Here is a 19308-nt window from a genome sequence, read left to right as displayed (position 1 = left end):
GATACGTTTGTAAATAAATTTATGGCATGGAAAAAAGTCTTGATAAATATTTTTTAATAAAATCACATCAATTTTTACTTTGAGTAACAAAGAATTTACTGAACAATTCATTGAAGATCAGAAAGAGAGGTTTCCAGTATATACCACCACCCAGCAAATAATGGAATAAATGCTCATTTGATATTTATGTTCTTTCCCTAAATTCCTTTTCCAAATGTGTTCTCCCTCAACCCTTCCCCCGCAACACAGCGCAAAGGCACTCTTGCTCGCCTGCTCTATCTGTATCTCTATCTCTGTCTCTAACTCCCTAAGTGAAAATTAAAAAAAAAAAAGATTCTATTACTGCATGTGTAAAAACAAAATGACTGCTCTTATAATCATGGTGTGACTTGAAGAATGAGAGATACCACTCCCACATGGCATCTCAGAATCCTTGGTGCTCTTCCACCCTTTGGGGTATATGTTGAGTCTTTGAGATCTCCAGCCAGAGGCAGGCTTTACCAAGTGTGAGGTAGATAAAGCTATTCCTAGTGTCTCCCCTTGGGGCTCTGATATGTCGGCCTCTCTGCAGTCCTCAAAAGAGAGAAGGTGAAAAATCCACCATAACAGAAGCAGAGTGAAAGAATGGTCTCTACCTCTCAGGAGCATTTGTTTTTCATACCAGTACCATAGGACAAAGGAGTATGAAGGAAGCTCCATTTGTGGTAATAAGGTTAGTTACTGAATAGAACCAAATCTATGAATTCATAGGCTCAGGACTCAGAGGGAAAAGATCAAGATGAAAAGGAGAAGAGATATAGTTCACATAACACATATATATGAGAGATTCTATATTTATACAAAAGGAATCCCAGAAAAAGAACTAAATGTACACCAGAGAAATAATAAAGAAATGAGAGAAATATCTACACTTCACCTAAGAAAATCTTTACTCTTTCAGTCAAAAGGACTCAATGAGATTCAAGAAAGAATATGGAGAAAGACCACCTACACCAAGGCACCCTGGGTAACATTTCTGAAGTTCAAATATATAAAATAACATCTACTCATATATTAAAGAAGAAACAAACATTTATTTAAAAAATGACAATTATAGTAAAAGGTGTCCCTTTCTTAGCCCAATGCCAGAAAAGAGAAGAGCAACAGCATGAGAAGAACTTTCTATATCTGTGTCTAAAAAGTATGTTCCCTGTGAGAGCAAAATAAATACAAATTCAAGTATGCAAGGATTCAGAACCGTAATACCCAAGTACCAGTCCCCAAAAATTCACCTGAAGAAAGAGTCCAATGAAGTGGAAAAAAGAACTCAACAATTAGGACGAGTTATAGAAGAATCAATGATGAGTAATAAACCAATAAAATTTACAATTAAGTCAACAAAAGCATTGGTTGCTATATGGTTGACAACTTTTATACAAATATTAACAAATTCTCCCTAAAGTAAAAATATAGAAAAATATAAATATAGAAAAGAAAAACCTGAAAAGATACAGCTAGCCTCAGAAAGGAAGATAAGGATTCCAGCGGACCATAAATTCAAGGTCAGGAACAGATTGAAGCTGGGAATTTGCTTGACCCAGGGTTCAGACGCTGGCAGTGGCAGCTAAGAGTTTGGCTTCTACAGGGTAAAAGGACTAAACCTGTTCCAAAACAGAAGCTGGAGTGGAGTTCTTCCAATCATGAAACAAGTCTACATTTGTTTTAATTGCCTTAGAAGACTGCCTGGGTCTAGAGCTTACACCAAGTCATAAACCCAGGGAAGGAGGACAGGTCTACGACCTAGGAAACAGAAACTGAACACATAACTGGCTGAATCCTGGAGTCACTGCTCGGAAAACAGCCAGCAAAAAAAATTTTTTTTTAAAAAGGGGGAGGGCGCCTGGGTGGCTCAGTCGGTTAAGCGTCTGTCTTCAACTCAGGTCACGATCTCACGGTCTGTGGGTTCCAGCCCCGCATCGGGCTCTGTGCTGACAGCTCAGAGCCTGGAGCCTGCTTCCGGTCCTGTATCTCCCTCTCTCTCTGCCTCTCCCCCATTCTCACTTTGTCTCACTCTGTCTCTCAAAAATAAATAAATGTAAAAAAAAATTTTAATAAAAAAAAAAAAAAAAGAAAACAGCTGGCAGGAAAGCCACGCAACCATCTGACTCTCTGCGATTACCACTTACCAGGAGACTCAAACCTCCACTGTAAAGCCTGGCTCTAGACTGAAAGCCTGAGAGGCTTAGGAGAGGTAACACAAAAGATTATTCAAGTGCTACTTTGGTTTTTAAATTTAGCCTTTAATTAATCAAAATTACAAATTCAAAAACTTAGTCCTTTCTTATCCTATTCCTAGATCTTTTTATATCCTTCCTACCTACCTAGATTTAAATTAAGCCCAACTGGAATCTCTCATGTCTCATCTTTCTCCATTCATAGTTCTGAGGTCATTTAAAAATCATTAAAGAAATGGAGTTAGTCACCAAAATTTCCCACTGACAAAAGACGACCAAACCTCCACAGATAATCCTTCTTTTTTTTTTTAAAGGTCTTTTTAATTTTTTTTTAACGTTTATTTATTTTTGAGACAGAGAGAGACAGAGCATGAACGGGGGAGGGGCAGAGAGAGGGAGACACAGAATCCGAAACAGGCTCCAGGCTCGAGCCACCAGCCCAGAGCCCGACGCAGCGCTCGAACTCATGGACCGCGAGATCGTGACCTGAGCTGAAGTCGGACGCTCAACCGACTGAGCCACCCAGGCGCCCCCAGATAATCCTTCTTTACAAACTGCTTCAAAGGACCGGGAAAGTAGAGAGAAGACAAACTCTTCAATGTATTTTTTGAGGCAACTTAGCCTACTACCAAAATTGGACAATGATAAAGACAAGAAAATAAAATTACAAACCGATCTTTCTAAGAAACATAGACATAAAAGTTTTAGTTTATAAATTAACAAATCAAAGCCAAAATGTGTTATAAAATGCGCCATAACTAAGTAGAGTTTATCCCATAAAAGGAAAAACACCATTAGAAAATCTATCAATTGGGGCGCCTTGGTGGCTCAGTATACTTATAAGAATGAGAAAGGAAGAAAAAACTCTCCTTATTTTCAGTTAACATGATTGTCTACATAGAAAGTCCAAAAGAACATATTGAAATACTTAGAACCAAGAGGAAAACTCAGGAACATTATAGGATATCATCAATATATAAACATGGTACATAGCATTCCTTTATGTCAATAAACCAATTATAAAATATGATAGAATTAAAAAGCATACATGTCAGCAACAAAAAATTAGAATCCAAATAATAAATCTAAAACTTAAAAAAGTCTAAAACCTAGTAAATCCAAAACATATATGAAGAACATTATTAAAGTTATTGAAGGACATTTTTAAAGATCTAAATAAGTGGAGAAATCATACCATGTTAATAAATCAAAAGATGAAATAAGCTCAACATTTCAGTTCTTTCCATCATTAATTTGTAAGTTCAATGCAAATCCAAGCAAAATCCAACAGACCTTTTGTAAAACCTTATAAGCTGATACTAAAATTCATATGTAACCATAAATTAACAAGAATAAAAGTATTCTGAAGAACTGTGTATGGGTGAGAGGAGGACTGTTCTACCAGATGAACCAACCAGGAACCAGTCTGAGGCTTGCAGCTGGCCTCAGTGTTGTTGGAAGCTGGCCTGGTGCTTCGTGTAGGCCATACACCATCTTACAGAATACCACCTCAGACAAGGTCTGAGCATTCCTGTCTCTCACTAAACAAGTGCCTGCTACTTCTTTACCAAGTATCATTTTGTCCTCCCTCTAGCCTCCTCTCCCTATAGATAATATTTATGGAGATATCCAATCATTGAATGTCCCCACTTTCTGAAGACACCCAATCCAGAGTTACTCCCCTTTCTCTCAAGCCTTCCCCAGAATCATTCAACAAAAGCCCACATCCTACAAGAAGGTGTTTGTGTGAGTGTTTTGTTTTGTTTTGTTTTGTTTTGTTTTGTTTTGTTTTGTCTTTCCACACTGTCTTACTGAGATGCCACACGGGTCCCTAACCCAAACTGAAACTAGTCATAAACCTAATTTGTTAACTGCAGGTATGTTCCTGGAGGTACTGGCTTGAGGTTGCTGACAGAGGTATCAATGCCCAAATACTCTGTAAATAGTGTGTGGTTGTGGTGTCCAAATAAACTAATAAGTCAATGGGACAGGATAGAGTTTAGAAACAGACCCACAAATTTAAAAAAAAAACCTGAAAATTCAGAGTTGGTATTATACATCAGTGGGAAAAGGTATTTATCTTCAATAAAGATGAGATGAGACTATGACTCTCCCATATAAAAAAATATGAAATCTCATATCACCATACACAAAAATTATGGGTTAATAACCTTAAAGTGCAAAATTACAAATCTTAAAGAAAATTATAGGAGAACCAGTATTATGTCTTTATGATTTGAACCAGTATTATGTCTTACACTTAGCACAAACTTGGAAGGAAAAATTTTAACTACATTAAAATTTATAACTCTGCACAGCAAATGATACTATGGTAAAAAGATAAGCCATAGATTAGGAGATATTTGCAACATTATATAGCCAATAAGGAAGTAGTATTCAAAATATATAAAGAACTTCTACAAATTGATTAGAAAAAAACAAACAGGGGCACCTGGGTGGCTCAGTCAGTTAAGGGTCCAATTCTTGATTTCAGCTCAGGTCATGATCTCATGGTTCATGAGATCAAGCCCCCAGCTGGGCTCTGCACTGATAGTGCTAAGCCTGTTTGGAATTCTCTCTCTCCCTCTCTTTCTGTCCCTCCCCTACTCACAATCTCTCTCTCTCAAACTCTTTCTCTCAAAAATAAATAAACATTTAACAAAAGAAAAATGCAAACAACCCAACTAAAAAATAGGTAAGGTACCTGAAGAAACAAATCACAGAAGAGAAAATACGAATAAATATTAAAATATGGTCTTCTTGAGTAGTCAAAAGAATGCAAGTTAAAATAACAATGAAATACCGCTGGCAAAAATAATATCAGATTTGCAAAAGAAAAATTTTTTTAAGTTTTATTTATTTTTGTAAGTAATCTCTACACCCAACGTGGGGCTCGAACTCACAGCCCCAAGATCAAGACTCACACACTCTTCTGACTGAGCCAGCCAGACACCCCAGATTGGCAAAATTTTTAAATTAACCGTTCCAAGCATAGGTGACACTGTGCAAGACAGAAAGTCTTGCACACCACTTGTAGGAACATAAATTGGTACAGCCATTAGTTCTCTAATTAATTTAGAGAGCAATCTGGCATTATCTACTAACATTGAAAATGAGCATACTGTACAACCTACCCAGCAATTCCACTACTAGACCCTATATAAACCTACACAAAGTAATATGGAGAGAGAGAGAAACATGTATGAGTAAGAAAGTAAGAGAGAGAATGAGGGAGAAAAAGAGAACAAAAGAGAAGAAATGATTCCTACTGGCTCTGGGTATCCAGTTCTTTCTTCACCTATATTTCCTACCCTCTGATCACTTTATAACAAACTCCCTCTTTAGAAATAAATTCATTAGAATTGGCTTATATGGGGGCTCCTGGGTGGCTCAGTTGGTTAAGCATCTGACTCTTGATTTTAGTCCAGGTCATAATCTCAGGATTGTGAGATCGAGCCCCATGTTGCTCTCTGGGTTAAGCATGGACCCTGCTTGGGATTCTCTCTCCCTCTCTCTCTGCTCCTCCCCCATTTGTGCTTTCTCTCTCTCTCTCTCTCTCTCTCTCTCTCTCTCTCTCTCTCTGTCTCTCAAAATAAGTAAATAAACTTTTTAAAAAAGTAAATCACATTTTAAAATAGAGTAACAGGAGATAGAAAGATAAATAAAAATTAATCAAGGAAGGTTCGCTTCCACCCCTAATAGTTGTCAAGAGAGTCTCCCAAATGAGGATAACTTGTCCTAAGAGGGATTCTATTGATAAAATGTCCCACAATTTATCAAATATATATTGCTTGCCTCACAGAATTTTCATTTGGTCATCACAGGAATAGACAAGTCACTTTACCATTAAGGTCTCTGTTTCCTCATTTATAAAATGAGATTTAATTAAATGACCTCAAAGTTTCCTTTCAATTCTGAAATTCTGTGATCAATCCCAAAATGAAGACAATGTATAAACTAGGTTTGTAAACTCTACAGTAAGAATCAACAGCAAACTCCTAATAAACTCACAAAACCCAAACTGCTCCAGAACCTTAATGTTGACACTATAAATCACTAAAGACAACAGAATGTAGAAAGCGGAAGCTCGAACACCCAAAACCTCACCTGAGATACAGGAGCTCAATCCACCAGAAGTGTGGCTTTAAGATTTTAGAGACTTAGAAGTATTTTCTAGTATAATGTTTCCATGTTAAAAATGTTCTCCACTTATACCTTTACAGAGGTTTTCAGTCCTTATGAAGCCTGCATATGTGTTCCTCTTTGGAAAGCCCCAGCTGGGTCCTAACCACCAAAAAAAAATTGAAAAATGAGAATACAAAAGGAAGCAAACTATACTGTGTGTGGAAGCAACTAATGTATATAAATTATATACATATAATTTATAATGTAATTATATTTATTTATATTTTATATTTATATATTTAAAAATTTATTGAAATGTTTCAAATATATTATATATACACATAATTTTAAAATTATATATGATATATAATCATATATCATACACTATATTTAATTATATATACTATACATTATATATGTAATATATATAGTTATATATTACATATATAATTATACATAGTTACTAAAAATATATAACTATATAATTTATATATTTAATATTAGTATTATTTACTAATAATATAGTATACATTATAATTTACAATAATGTATTATTATAACTATACATAGTCATACAATTATAATTATATAATTTATAATTTAAATATAACTCTCATATATAAATAAAATTTGTATGTATAATATGTATGTATGTAATTTTAAAGCAATTATCTTCAAATTCCAAATGCTTAGGGTTCTCCACAAGATTGTTTAGTGTTTAAGAAATCGAAACTTAATTTTTTTAATGTTTATTTATTATTGAGAGACAGAGACAGAGCAAAAGCAGAGGAGGGTCAGAGAGAGACAGAGACACAGAATCTGAAGCAGCATCAGGCTCCGAGCTGTCAGCACAGAGCCAAACAGGGGGCTCGAACCCATGAACTACGAGATCATGACCTGAACTGAAGTTGGACGCTTAACGGACTGATCCATGAGCCACCCAGGAGCCCCAAGAAATCCACACTTTAAAAAATTGAGGTGATTTTAGGTTTATTCTTTCTTGTTAAAGCCTGCAGTTCACGTAAAGCCAAAATCAACTTGGGCTGGAGCATTATGCTTTATTTCCCAGTTGCTCAAACACAGAATGTTAGGTATGATCAAATAACGTAGAATGAAGTCAGTTGAAATATTTCAACTGGAAAGAGCCTCTTCGATGTCTGCATGTGTGAGGCCCTGCAAGATTGCACAAATTGCCCAAGGTTACACAGCTAATGAGTGGCTGAGCCTTGACAGGAAACCAGGCGGCCTGCTTCCATTGCAGTGCTGTCCTGTGCTTGCCTCCCTCTGGTGAAGCCACCTCTGGACTGGAATCCAGGAAAACCTAGAGAAGCTCCAGGTCCCTTATATATTCAAAACCTCAGCCTCCCCCCTGCAAGCCTCTGTGCCTGTTCCCTTTCTCTGGTATATACCATCCTCCCAGCGGGTCAGACACCAGTTCCATAAATTGCCCTGAGTTCAATAGTTTCCACACCTTTAGATTCTCCAGACCAGTCAAGTTTCCCCCAAAGTTCTAACATCTCAAAACAGAAATGCCTAATTTCATTTTGTTAATGGAAACATTAGGAAAACAACTGCCACCCATTTCCACTATCATTTTAGCACTGAAAATGTAGAGAGTATATGCTTGAAAAAAATGAATTTTATTATATATTAATTGTACTTCAATAGACACACGTAGGTAGGCTCTTAAAATGTAGGTATGCTGAACTGGGAATTAGATCAAATTGGATATATTTAGCTTTGGTTTCTCTGCCTCCAGACCATTTTACCACAGTTGAGGGGAAACAGCATCATGGACAAGAAGAGTTTGGGAAAACTGCTTCAGACTCTTCCGGGACAATGTGTCCTGCATTCCTCCTGTCCATCCACATTACCCTTATCCATCCAGGCCTTCATCACTTCTTCTCTGGACCACTGCAGTGTATTCCTGCCTGTACAATGTTCCCCTTCCTGGCCCCTCCTTTAGTGGAGTATCAGAATGAGCTTCCTAGGGCACAGCTCTGATTATACCCTAGAGCCATCAGGAATAAAGCCTTGGCCTCTTCACCCACAATCGTACCAACCCTTATCTCCTTGTTCACCATTTTACACCCCATGGACTCAGCACTCAGGTTATTTCTAACTGCATTCTTTTCCTTGTGCACTTTCAGTCACACTATTTCCTACACCTTAAACAAAATTTTCTCCATCTTCCCATTTTAAAATATTACACATTCTTCAAATAACACTCAAATATCATTTTTGTCTATAGGACTTGATAATTCACCACTGTGCCTCCTAAATTCATCTTCCTCTCTTTGTAGTCCTTAACATATCACTTCCTATGGTGAATCTGTCACATTCTAGTAGAGTTTGCCTATCATCAATTTGTACACTGTGTATATATAATTAGTAAATAGATAATTTGCTTAACATTCTTCTCAGCAGATGAATTTATATCCTACTTCCCTTGGAAAACAGAAGCCATGAAATAACTACCCCCGACGTCCTGCCAACACATGTATAAAGTCCCCTATATCTTTACATATCATGTGCTCTCTTGCCTTCTCCTTCCTTCCCAAAGCTATCTTTTTCCTGGCTCTGAATCCCACCTTCTCATCCTTGACAAGAACCTCACTTCATCCATTACCTCTTCTTTTTTCTCAAGGTTTAACCTCCTTCTTGTTGCTGATTCCTCTTCTCAGTAATTCAGGGAACACCAGCTAGAACTATTAAACTATTCTTAAGCCAAAATAGTTGTGCTGATAGACCCTCAAGACTAGAGCAGCTACATCTACAAAGGCAAGGGAAACAAATTATAAACACACATTACCCAGGCAAGAGAGAATTATGTTTATCCATCCACCCATCCATCCATCCATCCATCCATGAAGTAAAGAATATTGAATGCTGACACCAGAACCACCACCCTCCTTATGCTCAGTCTTGATTTCCCCTGAGATACTCCTAATCTACAAACATCTGTGAATTCCACCTGAGGGGACCCAAAAACCTATTTACAGGGAAAGCCACTTGGACCTCTTCTTATCTGCTCTTCATTTTCTAAGAACCCATGGCCTCAATCATGTCAACATAAATTCAGAAATAAAAAATTCAAAGAATTTATCATGGCTTATCATTTTTATTTGTTTCTTATTATCTATTCTCACAAAAGGTTATAAATCACTTGATTGTAGACCCCCTAAGAACAAGGATTCTGTCTATCTTGTTTATCATGGTGTTCTAAATACCCAGCACATGGAAGGCACTCAAAAAAGTATAGAATGAATGGGACACTATATAAACAATTAGCTCAGCATTGCAGTGGTTCTAATGTTGGACACTCAGCAGAACCACCTGAGAACCTTATTTAAACCACGCATTCCTAAATAGTCTTCCCTAACTATACTTCCCTGTCAAAGAAAAACCACAGTTGGACAGTAGTTAAAGTCATATAAATAGATTTTGTTCAGGACTACCACAATAGGGGAAAGAAAGTACAGTACAGGGCTCAATTCCTAATATTAAACGGGCAAGTAAGAAGTAGGGGAGTGAGTCAGTGGATGGGAAGTTACCAATGGGAAACATCAGGGGTCAGGGAATTCCAGTTACACGACCGGACATGATCTTCACTCAAGACAGGCCAGAGTGCTCAGACATCCCCTAAAGAATGGTGGAAAATGAGAAGGATGGGGACTCTTGGTAAATTGATTTAGCAGGGTTCTTGCTAAAACTGGATTTTATAAGGAAGTGTACAGATAGGCCCAGAAGAAGGTTCAGGAGCCTGACTCAAGTCTGATCAAGAAAGAATCTTTGTCAATATCCACAATCAGATGTACCATTATCAGGATTGGAAGGGGGGTGTGGGTACCTAGGTACAACATGTGTCCCTCACAGGCCTCCAGATTCTGTCATAGGGTGAGGGGCGTAACATCAGCAATTACTGCAGGAGGGGTAGTGGTTGTGTGTAGTTGAGAAAATTCCCCTGGTTAATTTTCACTCATCACCTCTAAACCCTGTGAGAACCACTGCTCTAGAAACACCGCTCTTATGCCTGTAATATTCTCTGGATTTTTAGCTATAGATGCCTGTCAACTCTCAGACCCCTGATCCTTCAGCCAATCTTAGAATATCTCTGGGGCTCATACGTGGATGACTGCACATGGATAACTACTTTTCTCATTAAAATTTTTTCAGTATTTAACATTCTTATCCTCTACCACAGGGACCTTCAGTCATTAAACATACTAAGGCATTCTATTTGAAGAGGCGGTCTAATACTGATTAAATGAAAAGGCAAGGTTACTTCTACCAAACCACATCAGATTAAATGTTTTCATTATTAGTAGAGAATGTCATTACCACCATGACCTTAAAACTTGGATCCCCAGACAAAACTTTTGGAAGAAGCCTTTAATACCCAGCCCACAGATTCCTCATCACCAGTTCCCCATAAGTCCATATCCTTCAGTCAAATTAAACAAGAAAGAAAAGGGTGACCTAGAAGTAGGGGCGAAGGAGTTAAAGGGGTTTGGAGCAGAGTTCTTATTCCTGTCTTTGAACAACAAAGTCCTCCAGCAGCTCTTCCTTTTGGGAAAACATTCCAGGCTGCAATCAGAAGCACTTCTCAGTATTATCCCCGGGGATATTGCCTGTGCACTAATCAATGATTAAAGCAATTTCCTGATCTTATTTAAAAATGACACAAATGGGAACAGTTGAGGGACTCAAGAAGGTGGTCAGGATTTTATCTTAAATATTTTCTGGAAAAGCAGCAGACAATTAAACCATTAAAGAACTCTAGGCAGTTTTTCAAGATTAAAATGTAACACATTTCAGTCGCAACTAAGCCTGTCATATAGGCATTCAAATTGCAATGTGACCCCCCCCCAGAATACATTGGCACCCCAGTGAGTTCATTTCTATTAAAGAAGTGCTTCTGTGGAATGTGGGAGTCTAAACAACCTGTTCAATTGCCCAGAGTGACATGGAAGGAAAAGGAGAAAAGATCTTGGGAGTCAAAGGGAGTAGAGCTGAAATCACAATTTAGGATTATGTGATCTGATCAACATGACTTCCATCATCTCTCTTAGCCTCTGCTTCCTCCTCTGAAAAATGGTAATAATATTGATCTTGCAAGATTACTAAGGGAATAAGCCATGGTAATAGTAAGAATAAGAATACTGCCAATAGCAATTGTGTATGAGAATATTTCCTATCAGCATACTCTATCTCCCCAGGAAGCAGTGGAGGGATGTTCTTTTTTAATGCTTATATTATGCAGCAGCCTCTTGAGTTTGCTTTGGGAAACAGTAAGTACCTGTTTTTCTCTTGATGTTCCTTCTTAAATGTTGTTTACTCTGGTTTAAACCCTCAGAAATGTGACCTTGGGTAAGTGCTCAAAAACATTTAAAGGCTACTAACCTTTACCTTTAAGATTTTTATGTTTCTTGGGTTGAATCTACCCCCTATCAGTTTTCATTTGTTCCCCTCAAAACTAGTTACTAAAATGACTAATTTTCCTTTGAACAGAGAACTTTTCCAAGTTTATATATTAAACAGTGAGAATGATTAGGTCTCACATCCTTAAAGTACCTAATACAGCTATTTCCCTTCCTTTGGATAAACAACAAGCCCTAAATAATCCATTTTTTATCAATGAATATTTACTAATAAAAGAATAACCAAAACAAAAGTCCCAATTTTTCAAACTGCATTTAATGAGGCTAAAGTCTGAAACAATTGATCTTTTATTGGTCTTATGTGAAAATTAAGGAGTCTACTAAAGGTTTTAATAAACAATGTCACATCAGCTCAATCCCAACCATCTCCAATTAACACAAACACACACACACACACACACACACACACACACACACACCAACACCACCATCACCACCACCCCACCCCTCCCACACACACCACTGCAATCAAAGAAAAAGAGAGTACACCAAAGTTTGTGTGGCAAACTCCCAATTAATGATCAAAACTCCTTGGAGCCAAGGTGCTATTCTCCCAATAGACTGCTATTTCTAAAATCCATCTCTTTGAAAACAACAGCATGATTAATTCCACCATTCTCACTTACATTACTTACAACATAGAAACAATGATGCAGTAAGAGCAGTTATTAAAAACACTTTATTATGTATAATTGTACATGCTGCAATTTGTGTCATTTGGGATTATTTTCCAGGTTGTGATGTCACCTACCAAGATTAACTAAATCTAATGTTCATCCTGCCACACCACATACAAAAATACAGTTTTCAAAGTAAAGTTCCCCTTCTCTACACAAAGATGGGTAAGAGTTTGTCAGATGAATAAGAATACTTTGCACATGTATCAACACCATACAAGGCGTTATCCTTCACACAGTAACATTTAATGTATTCTTTTATTTGGGAACAGCAGGACAAGAGCCCCTTTAACTCTCAGAGGGAAACGCAAACTTTGTTGCTAAAGCCGAACTCCAGGGATGAAAGTGTGGTCCTCTCAAGGGAGGCAGAGGCAGTGGGGATTTATGGAGGAGGGTGGAAGCCTCATAAGCACTTCAAGAGGAAGGAATTGCAGGTGGTTCCTCGGGGACAGTCGCAAAGCTTCCCAATCCGTGCTCCTTTTCGCACTGCGCACCGCTCCCCAGCGTGGCACTGCAAACAACACAAGGTGCAGTCTTCCCACATATGCAAACCCAGGCTCCCAATGGCCGCATCTCCCCATCAACACAATTTCCGACTCCTGGGAGGGATAGGTGGAACCTATCACCATCCCCAGAGGTCCAAGTATAGTCAGGCCTCAAACACAGAGAGCCTTGTGCTTATAATGTCAGTGAGAGAACATAAAAGGAAATTATCGAACCCTTCCTACTTTATTTCACCTTTTTTGGGTGGGGGGCCACATTTTCTGGCTCCTTTGATAGTTTATCCAAAAGAAAGAAAATCAGACATTTTTGTAAGAAATCAACAATAGACCTATTTCTCACAATCTCTGCTCCCTGCTTTCAGCCTCCTCATCCCAAGGAAGGCGTGTGTGTGTGTGTGTGTGTGTGTGTGTGAGAGAGAGAGAGAGAGAGACAGAGAGAGAGAGAGAGAGAGAGAGAGAGAGACACAGAGAGAGAGAGAGAGAGAGAACAAACACATGCATGTGTGTGTTCCCTCAAGGAAAGTGACGAGCCGGGAATCAAGAATTTTGACCTTAAAACAGAGATCAAAAAATTGGCAGTGCTCCAGAAGGCAAGAAGAAAATTGGAGGAACAAGATCTGAGTAGATTTAAGGGCTCTTCCAATTCAGAGAATTCTTCATGAGTTGAAAAAAAAAAAACAAAAAAAACAAAAAAAACAAAAAACAAAAAAAACCTCATCCTCAAGAAATGCTCCTTTCCATACAGACACCCAAGAGCTGATTCCTGGCATAAGCTATTGGGTCTTCTGAAATGGCCTTAGAGGCCAAGGACCACGTTTGGGGATGTAAAACAAAGGGAAGCCTACAGACTTCTGCAAACCCATTACCTGCAAATCTAGATGGATCTAGAGAGTATAAAGCTAAGTGAAATAGGGCAGAGAAAGCCAAATACTGTATGATTTCACTCATATGTGGAATTTAAGAAACAAAACAAACAAAGAAAAAAGAGACAAACCCCAAAACAGAATGTTAACTATAGAGAACAAACTGATAGTTACCACATCCTGGGGAAAAGGTCACCTATAAGACTCAAGGTGGTATATTTCCTCCTGGAAAAACATGGGGAAGGGGAACCCCAAAGCCTTACCATGGGGACTTGGCCATACTTCTTCTCATAGATCGGAATACTTTTAGTCTTGAGCTTCTTCAGGACTTCCTGTAGCGCTTCGATCTGCAACACACCGCCCCCACCCCGGAGGAGCCGAAGTTGCCGCCTTGGCTGCAAGCCCAGCTCGGGTGCTCACTTCCCCTCCAGTCCTAGTTACAAGGAGCCCCAGAACCACACACACACTCCGCCGTGGGACTCCAAGGACAGAAAGGGACGGTGCAGGGGTAGTAACTTAGCGAGCACGGTCTCTCGTACTGACCGCAAGTCCCTTAGCTGCTGAGGCTCCTGTTGCTCCAAGGGCCCGGGACAAGGGATTCGCTCCATAAACTGCCCGCAGGCAGTGGGGCTCCAGACGATTTTCAGATGGCAGCGGGAGCGCTGCCTTTGCGCTCATCTCCGCGCTCATCCCCGCGCACCCGGACTCTGGGAAGTGGGGGAGGGCGGGAGGGAGGACGGACGCGTGTACAGAGGGACTGGGGGGCAACCAAGGGAGATCCGGGAGATACCCACCAGCTCCTTCTCATGGGAGGTATCCTCCACGGCGGAGTAGATGTCCAGGGCTCGGGGCTGGAGCTCAGCATCCTCCTGGGCACGGGCACCCAACAGCGGTAGCAGAAAAAGCAGGGCGGCACCCAAGACGGTCAGCGGCCGGAGACGGGGGCTCTCCATGGTGCTGAAACTCGGCGCTGCTGTGGCACCCCACGCTCCCGCCTTTTATAGAGAGCCAGAGCCCGAGTACAGGGAAGAGGGAGGGGGCGACGAAGGAAGTGAGTGTGGAGGAGGGTCCAGGTCAACCGTCTGTAGGCAGCGCTCCGCCACCGCCTGACATCAATGCCCGTTGGACACCAGGCACCCGTGAACGAAGCTGTGCGCACAGACAACAGGGACCCCGCACCCCTAAATGCTGTCAGCCCCGCGGCAAGGGACGCTCCCCTAGGGGCCAGAGCTGAAATGGAGGGGCGGAGGGGCGAAAGCTGAGGGATGGGGAGGAGGAGGGGGCCAGGAAATGGAAAATGCCTTGGAGGCAAGGCACAGGCTGTAGACTCGCTCCCCATCCCTAGCAGCAGTGGCAAAGCAATCCACCTCACCAGCCCTGCTTCGCCTCTCACCCCAGCCTGTGGCAGTAAGCAGGAGGTGTTGCCTCCATGCAGGCATGTTTGCTGAGCATTTTACTAGACACTGATGCCAGGTAGGGGAGGCAAACATAGTACATATAACAAAGAGAAATCATGGCCTTCCCCAGGATGAGTTCACAGAATCTACGTGGTAATGAGAAAAGAAGGAAGACAGACTAACCTCAATTCAGGGGCAGTATGGAGGGTACAGAGAGAGCCCCATTCTGATTCTGGTCCTGGCTCCGCTGCTTACAAGCTGTGTGACTTTAGGCAAAATAAAGAATCTATCTGAGCCCCTCTCTCTCTCTCTCTCTCTCTCTCTCTCTTTCATACAACTGGAATTTAAAAATGCACCTTACAAAGTTATCAAAAGGAGGAATGAGAATAGGTATGTAAAATCCCTGGCCCTTAACACAATAAGCACTAAGCCTCCCTGCCTCTTCCTTTTAAACTATGAGGCTACCCAGGTAAGTGGTTGTGTGCAGTACCTCAGTTTTTCCTTTGGGCAAACTCACCATCCTCATAACCCCTCTTACCCACTACCCACTTGTGATATCCAAGAAGCCTGTCTAGAAAGAAAGCAAAGGGGATGAAAAATGCAACTCCCTGATTATGGAAATATCTCTAGAGATCAGAAGTCAGTGATGAGCCAGGTCCTTAGTGACCTGGGAAGACTGGTTTTTAAAAGGTGGGGGGTCCTTATGGCCTGAATACAAATCAAAGTTTCTGTAGGAGAGGTGATGTTTTCCCTACTTAGACCTAGAGGCTTATCCCTCAGGCAGGCTTAACCCTGCCTGACCACCTGGGTTCTTTCACCACGTCATCTTTCTTTCAACTGCTCCTAACCCCATTCACTTTTCTCCAACCCCATTACTACCACCCCAGTTCTGGACAATTGCCCCAACCTACATCTTGCCTTCCTCCAACTCCACTCCATCTTCTCTTGACTTCCTCTAATCCATAACTGACAACCAGGCAGAGTGTTTTTACCCTTAATATGCACTGATGGCTTCCCATCTTACTAAGCACTGAATCTAAATTCCTCATCCTGACTTACAAAGTACTACATGATCTGTACCTCTCTCCAATTTCATGTCCTACCACTCTGCCCCAGACCCCTCCACTCCAGCCCCAGTGGTCTTCTCTGTGCTCCTCTAACAGGTCAAGCTCATTCCCATTTTGAAGCTTTTGCCCTTACCTTACCTGGAAAGGTCTTCCTGTGTTTCTAAATAGTCGAATACTTCTTGTAATTTAAATCTCGGTTTAAATGTCCTTGACCAGCCAATCTAAAGTATCCACCAATTTATGCTCCCACAGATTTATTGCTTGCCATGTGATGTGGGTCACTGGGATAATTAATACAAAATATGTGTCTGTTATCTCATTTATCAAGTATTTAATTGCTACTCAAATGCACCCTGGGAAGAAATTCAAGAAATACTATCTCTCCTGATGAGTAGCACACACATCAACAGCATCAAAGTATTTTCCTTTGGGATAAATCTAACTTGAAAATTAATCTAATACCTACCCCAGGTCTGCCTCTTAAACATACCTTTAGATCCTACACAATAAAACTTCAGTGCCAGCACATTTTACTGTTTAAACCTTACAGAGACATATTAGCACTCATCGCAAAAGGGATCTCCAGTAACGAAGGTATTCTAAATTTCAGAAGGAAAGTAAGGTTTTAGTCCATCCTTCTGCAAAGATGGGGATATTCCCAATGCAGTAATTTCTCTCATGTTGTGGACAGACACAATTTACTGATTTACTGTGGACAAACCTCTCTTAACCACTCCTCCTAAGATAAAGCAGGCTTCCTATTTCTCTTTTACTCCCCCCTTCAAATTTTGAGTAATTTCTTTTCCAGTATGGCCCAGAATAACACTTGGCCTTTTGGACTGTCATATTGCTCAAGTACCAAACTACTTTGTTATCCATTAACCCCCTCTCCATCCTTCTGCCAAACAAGTCTTGTTCAACAGTAAACTTCCTCAGTTTGGGCCAGGAAAACAAAAGCAAAAACAAACATTGGAACTCCACCAAAATAAAAAATTCTTCACAGTGAAGGAAATAATCAATAAAACTAAAAGACAATCTAATGAATAGGAGAAGATATTTACAAGTGACATATCTGATAAAGGGTTAGTATCCAAAATACAGAAAGAACTGATACAATTCAATGCCCAAAAAACAAAGAATCCAATTTAAAGATGAGCAGAAGACATGAACACACATTTCTCCAAAGAAGAAACACAGATCACCAACAAATGCATGAAAAGATCCTCAACATTACTAATCACCAGGGAAACACAAATCAAAACCACAATGAGATACCACCTCACACCTGCCAGAATGGCTAAAATCAAAAACACAGGAAACAACAAGTGTGGGGAAGAATGTGGAGAAAAAGGAAGCCTCTTGCTGTGGGAATGCAAACTGGTGCAGCCACTGTAGAACACAATAGGGAGGCTCCCCAAAAAGTTAAAAATACTTTCCTTTTACTGCCACGGTGGCAGCCATAAGTATGTTCAGGCTTCAAAAGAGGCTTGTCTCCAAGGTCCTCCACTGTGGCAAAAAAGGCCTCTTTGGACCCCAATGAGTCTAAGGAAATCACCAGTGCCAACTCCCATCAGTACATCCAGAAACTGATCAAGGATGGGCTGGTCATCCAGAAGCCTGTACTGTCCATTCCCAGGATCAGTACCGGAAAAACACCTTGGCCTGCCAGAAAGGTAGGCATATGGGCATCAGTAAGAGAAAAGGTACTGCCAAGGCTCAAATCCCTGAGAAGGTGACCTGGATGAGGAGAATGAGAATTCTGTGCCAGTTGCTCAGCAGACACCATGACTCTGAGAAGACTGACTGCCACATGTGTCATAGCCTGTACCTGAAAGTCAAGGGCAACCTGTTCAAAAACAGGTGGATTCTCATGGAACACATCCACAAGCTGAAGGCAGACAAGGCTCTCAAAAAGCTTCTGCTGAAAAGGATTCTGCTGAAAAAGTTCCACAGATCAAGGACCAAGGAAGCACACAAAGTCTGTGAAGAGCACCTCCAAGCCAAGAAGAAGGAAATCATCAGACTCTGTCCAAGGAGCAAGAGATAAAGAAATAAAACTTCCTCTCTTTTGTCTGTATACAGTGGCCTCAGCAATTACACAGGTCGATTATTCAATAAAGCAAACCCTTATCTGCCCCCCCCAAAAAAATTAAAAATAGAACTACTATATGATCCAGTAATTCCACTACTGGGTATTTACACAAAGAATACAAAAACATTAATTCAAAAAGATAGAAGCACCCCTATGTTTATTGCAGTATTATTTACAATAGCCAAATTATGAAAAAACCCAAGTGTCTCTCAGTAGATGAATGGAAGAGCACCTGGGTGGCCCAGTTGGTTTGGCATTCGACTCTTGATTTTGGCTCAGGTTGTCATCTCATGGTTTGTGGGATCAAGTCCCATATCAGGCTCTGCACTGACAATGTGGAGCCTGCTTGGAATTCTCTCTCTCTCTCTCTCTCTCTCTCTCTGCCCCTCCTTGCTTTCTCTTGCTTGCTTTCTCTCTCTTAAAATAAATAAACTTTAAAAAAAATAGATGAACAGTTAAAGAAGATGTGATACACACACTCAGCCATAAAAAAAGAATAAGTTCTTGTCATTTGGAACAACATAGATGGGTCTAGAGAGTATAAACCTAGGTGAAATAGGTCAGTCAGAGAAAGCCAAATACTGTATGATTTCACTCATATGTGGAATTTAAGCGGGGGGGAAGGAAAAAAGAGACAAACCCCAAAACAGACTGTTAACTACAGAGAACAAAGGGAGGTGAGTCGGTGGGGTACATAAAATAGGTGAAGGGCAATGAAAGTACACTTATCACGATAAACACTGAGTGATCTATAGAATTGTTGAATCACTACACTGTACCTCTGAAACTAATATAACGCTGTATATTAATTATATTGGAATTAAAAAAATCCTCAGTTTCACTGACCTCTTAGATATTTGTATTTAAAAGTGTTTCTCTTTACTTATGTTCACTGCACTTTCCTCCAGGTTAAACATCACTCTGTTCTCT

General features: G+C 40.2%; 1 protein-coding gene and 1 pseudogene across 1 annotated transcript; one reads left to right on the top strand and one right to left on the bottom strand.

Moving 5' to 3' along the window:
* Positions 1 to 12508: 12508 nt before the first annotated feature.
* CARTPT (CART prepropeptide) lies at positions 12509 to 14775 on the bottom strand. Its single transcript, XM_049649602.1, has 3 exons — positions 14617 to 14775; positions 14086 to 14169; positions 12509 to 12967 (listed from the first exon to the last, which is right to left on the bottom strand). Exons 1-3 carry the CDS (start codon positions 14773 to 14775, stop codon positions 12860 to 12862), a joined length of 351 nt encoding a protein of 116 aa, XP_049505559.1. The 3' UTR covers positions 12509 to 12859.
* Positions 14776 to 17751: 2976 nt separating this feature from the next.
* On the top strand, positions 17752 to 18341 carry LOC125935718 (60S ribosomal protein L19-like; annotated as a pseudogene).
* Positions 18342 to 19308: the final 967 nt, after the last annotated feature.

This window comes from Panthera uncia (genome assembly GCF_023721935.1).
Source record: "Panthera uncia isolate 11264 chromosome A1 unlocalized genomic scaffold, Puncia_PCG_1.0 HiC_scaffold_17, whole genome shotgun sequence".
Classification (NCBI taxonomy): domain Eukaryota; kingdom Metazoa; phylum Chordata; class Mammalia; order Carnivora; family Felidae; genus Panthera; species Panthera uncia.
Note: the sequence above shows the minus strand (reverse complement) of the source record. Positions and strands in the feature narration are given on the sequence as shown.